This window comes from Arachis hypogaea, chromosome 14 (assembly GCF_003086295.3).
Source record: "Arachis hypogaea cultivar Tifrunner chromosome 14, arahy.Tifrunner.gnm2.J5K5, whole genome shotgun sequence".
Lineage (NCBI taxonomy): Eukaryota > Viridiplantae > Streptophyta > Magnoliopsida > Fabales > Fabaceae > Arachis > Arachis hypogaea.
Window position 1 is genome coordinate 53,750,891 of NC_092049.1, and position 4,119 is coordinate 53,755,009.

Genomic DNA, 4,119 nt, shown 5'->3' on the forward strand with positions numbered 1-4,119 from the left:
TAAATGAGTAAAATCCAGGTTCTTTGACGTAGAAGTCTTCACTCCTTTGGTTGCACTCAACTCTTTTTGACTTTTGACTACATCCAACCTTGGCATAGTTTCCTCCTTGTCATTAGGTACTGCACCTTTCATCTCATATTGCTTGCGTTCATTTACAATCTTTTGTCTCTTGGCTTCAAATTGACGAAGCAAATTCTTACTTGATGTTGCTTTAAGATCAATAAATTCTTTATTCATAAACACAAAAATTAGTTAACTCGAGTTAATATAAGCAATAAAGTGATATATCCTATAAGAAACACTAACAACTTCAGAAATTAAAACAAAAATATGACTTACAAATAAAAAGGTGAAGAAAACTTAGTTATACATATGTACATATTAAGCAATAAATTGCTTAGGCTGACCCATCAGAATCAAAATCTCCAATGAAATCTGCCTCATATTCTTGGGCAGAAGTCACCTGGAGAACCGTTTCAATAACTGTAGGTCGTAGATCAATCCTCTCCAGAATAAGTTCCCCATCATCAGCTGGTATGGCAGGGCTCGTTATATGCTCGTTTTGTTCATTATAGAAGGTTTGACGGGCCTCAGACTCAGATTCGTCACTTGTTTTGAATAAGTCTCTTGGGACAGTTTCCATAACATAATATTTGTTATGTTCATATGGATCTTGCACATAAAAACATTGATGTGCTTGAGATGCTAGTATGAAGGGTTCATTCTGGTAGCATTTCTTATTGAAGTGAACAAATGTAAGACCATATTTATCTCTCCCAGCATCATGCCACTCACACCAAAATAATATAACCTTAAAATGCTCAAAAATAGTCTAACTCTACTATCTCAAATAGTCTGCCATAATAAGCTACAGTGTCTTGAATTGGACGTTTAACTTTAGCACTTGCAAAGCTTGAAGTTAAAGCAGTTAATGTGACACCACTATTTTGTGTTTTTCTCCTTGCCTCGCGCTCCACAGTGTGAAACCTGTATCCATTAATTATATATCCAGAAAATTTTCTTGCAACAGAGCTTGGACCTCGTGATAATTCTTTTAGCCAAACAGGAACATCTGGATCCCTTGCTCGAGTTTCAAACCACTGCGAGAAGGTTTTATTGTGAACTTTTGCTTTTCTCCATTTCGTTCTTCGCTGATTGTTAACATCATCCTCATGCTCTCTGTAGTTAAAAATAGTTATGTATGATCGACAAAAATCTAAATGCACTTGATTTAGTGAATAAACATAAGTTGTATTAAGTTACCTAACATAATCTGTGACTTCTTCACAATTGTGTAATACATACACATGGGCTTGAGCACTTGAAATGTCATCGAGATTAATTGGTTCTCCATTTCCCACGCCTAATGAACGGCCTTTATTAGAAAACAACTTTGATGGCACAACTTCGTCGTCATTAAGATCATCATCATTCCGAGGTTGCTTATTAAGTCTTGTTCGCACACCTTCATGCAAGTATCTTGAGCAGAAAGTTAAGCACTCTTCAGCCAGATATGCCTCCTCAATAGAACCTTCGGGGCGACTTTTGTTGTGTACATACGACTTTAATGTACACATGTACCTTTCTGGAGGATACATCCAACGAAACTGCACTGGACCACCCAATCTCACCTCATTTGCTAAACGAATTGGAAGATGAACCATTAAGTCAAAAAAACTAGGGGGAAAGATCCTCTCAAGGTGGCATAATGTTTCCACAATCTCTAACTCCAGTCGATCTATCTCTTCCAGTGTGATGAACTTTTTGCATAAGCGACGAAAAAAGGAACTTAGTCGAATCAACGGAATGGCCACATGATCCGGAAGGATGCTTTTAATTGGTATTGGTAGTAAATAGTGTAGCAAAAAATGAGCATCATGGGTCTTATACCCAAAAACTTTTCTTTCTCCTAGATGTACACACCGTGATATATTAGAAGCACTACCATCAGGTAGCTTTGTCGTCTTCAAAACGCCACAAAAAATCGACTTCTCAGCAACAGTCATAGAAAAGCATGCCTTTGCCAACTTTGTTCTCTTGCTATTATTCACCTATTTTGGTTGAAGATTTTTTCAAATCCTAAAATCTTTTAAGTCATATCGAGCATTCAAATGGTCCTTTGTCTTACCTGGGATATCCAAGAGAGTTCCAATTACACTATCAAGTATGTTCTTCTCTATGTGCATGACATCTAAGTTGTGACGCAGTGGGTTATTGTGCCAGTAAGGAAATTCGAAGAAAATTGATCTTTTTTTCCAATTCCATGGGAAACTATTTGATGTAGTTTGCTTCTTCCCAAAAGTATTCTCAACATTTTGTAGCATCTCAAAAATTTTTGTTCCTTCAATAACAGGTGGAGGGGGTCTTAATTCATGTTCCCCATTAAAAGACCTTGTATTGGTTCTCCATGGATGATCCATGGGTAAAAAGACATGCTGGTCCATATAAAATGTCTTCCGACTATGTTTTAGTTGTAGATAAGAGGTATTTTTGTTGCAACAAGGGCAAGCCAATTTTCCCTTTGTACTCCACCCGGACAACATAGCATATGCAGGAAAATCGTTGATTGTCCACAAAAGAGCTGCCCGCATTTGAAAGGTCTCATTCTTCGATGCATCATAAGTTTCGACCCCTATTTCCCACAACAACTTCAAGTCTTCTATCAAGGGTTGTAGATACACATCAATATCTTTACCAGGTGATTGTGGCCCAGGAATAAGCAAAGAAAGCATAAAATATTCAGGTTTCATGCACATCTACGGAGGCAAGTTGTATACCATTAACATCACAGGCCACGTGCTCCATGAAATGTTCATGCTACGAAATGGGTTGAACCCATCACTTGACAAGCCTAGTCTAATATTGCGTGATTCTTTTGCAAAGTCTTCATCCATTTTATCAAAGTTCTTCCATGCCAGGCCATCAGCAGGATGCTTTAGCGTCCCATCTTTAACGCACTCCTCATCATGCCACCTCAGACTAGATGCTGTCTTTGAGCACATAAATAATCTTTGAAGTCTTGGAATTATAGAAAAGTATCTCATAGTCTTTGCAGGAATAGGACGACCTTTCTTGTGAGGTTGGTTCTCGCTATTATCACTAGAATTTTCGGTATATCGAGAAGTTCCACACACACGACATTGTTTTTCATCCTTTAGTTCTTTCCTATACAGGAGGCAATCATTTGGACAAGCATCGATTTTTTTATAATCTAGACCTAAATCTCTTATCATAGCCTTCGTCTTATGGAAAGATGAAGGTATGTTAATGTCAGGCATTTCCTCTTTCAATAGCTCAAGAAGGGAAGTGAAGGATGCATTGCTCCAACCGTGCAAACACTTTAATAAGTACAGACGGATGGTAAAAGATAATGTAGAAAATTTCTTGCAACCCGGGTATAACTCTTGACTTGCCCCATCTATTAAATTGTAAAACTTTTTAGCCTCCTCATTTTGGCCTACAGTAACACCCTCAGCGTTAGGCACATCTCCAAATGCATCATTAAGCAGTCCTTCGATGTCATCGCATGCACCTTCTTCATCATCTGTGTCATCATCAACCACCATTGGGATTGTCCATTCCCCGTGATTAATCCATGTTCTATATCCCTTAACAAATCCGTCGGCAACTAAATGGTCAAATACCACATCTCTTCTATACCACTCATTGTTACAACACCTCTTACAAGGACATTGAATTTGTTGTCCTTCTGGTTCTCCCTCAGAGTATGCAAAGTCTAAGAAACTAATAACACCATTGATATACTCTTCACTATACCTCGGTAGATCCATCCAATCCTTCGGCATATCACAAAACCTAACCGATAATTTATAAATTTTTTAGGAGGAAAATTTATAAGTGGTCGCAAAGTGAAGATAACAAGAATAGAGGAGGAAGGGTGTTATGAAATATAAGGGGAATGGGCAATGAAAAGGACTTTCATAGCCTTGTAGTTAGGTTGGGAAATAGTTCCTAATCTTAGAAGTAATTCTCTAAACATTTTACTAGAAACTCATTGAAGTAAAACAAATAAAGGAAAACAAAGAATTTATTGTGCATAAATATTAAGTTAAATTGCAACTTCAAAACTAACAAAACAATCGAGGTGGAGCTACACAT

General features: G+C 37.5%; 2 protein-coding genes across 2 annotated transcripts; both read right to left on the reverse strand.

Annotated features, from left to right (window-relative positions):
* Positions 1-397: 397 nt before the first annotated feature.
* On the reverse strand, positions 398-2,756 carry LOC112742601 (uncharacterized). Its single transcript, XM_025791841.1, has 4 exons — positions 2,129-2,756; positions 1,264-1,639; positions 843-1,179; positions 398-724 (listed from the first exon to the last, which is right to left on the reverse strand). The coding sequence occupies exons 1-4, from the start codon at positions 2,754-2,756 to the stop codon at positions 398-400; spliced, it is 1,668 nt and encodes a 555-aa protein (XP_025647626.1).
* LOC140178593 (uncharacterized) lies at positions 2,757-3,806 on the reverse strand. The gene has a single exon (XM_072215790.1). It carries the CDS (start codon positions 3,804-3,806, stop codon positions 2,757-2,759), a length of 1,050 nt encoding a protein of 349 aa, XP_072071891.1.
* Positions 3,807-4,119: the final 313 nt, after the last annotated feature.

What these genes read in the sequence shown, in the direction of transcription:
- LOC112742601 (XM_025791841.1), bottom strand. Translation starts at nt 2,756, where the DNA reads ATGTGCATGAAACCTGAATATTTTATGCTTTCTTTGCTTATTCCTGGG. An exon ending in AACTCTCTTGGATATCCCAG is followed by an intron (nt 1,640 to 2,128) that starts GTAAGACAAAGG and finishes CAATTCGTTTAG; the next exon opens with CAAATGAGGTGAGATTGGGT. An exon ending in GAAGTCACAGATTATGTTAG is followed by an intron (nt 1,180 to 1,263) that starts GTAACTTAATAC and finishes TTTTAACTACAG; the next exon opens with AGAGCATGAGGATGATGTTA.
- LOC140178593 (XM_072215790.1), bottom strand. Translation starts at nt 3,806, where the DNA reads ATGCCGAAGGATTGGATGGATCTACCGAGGTATAGTGAAGAGTATATC.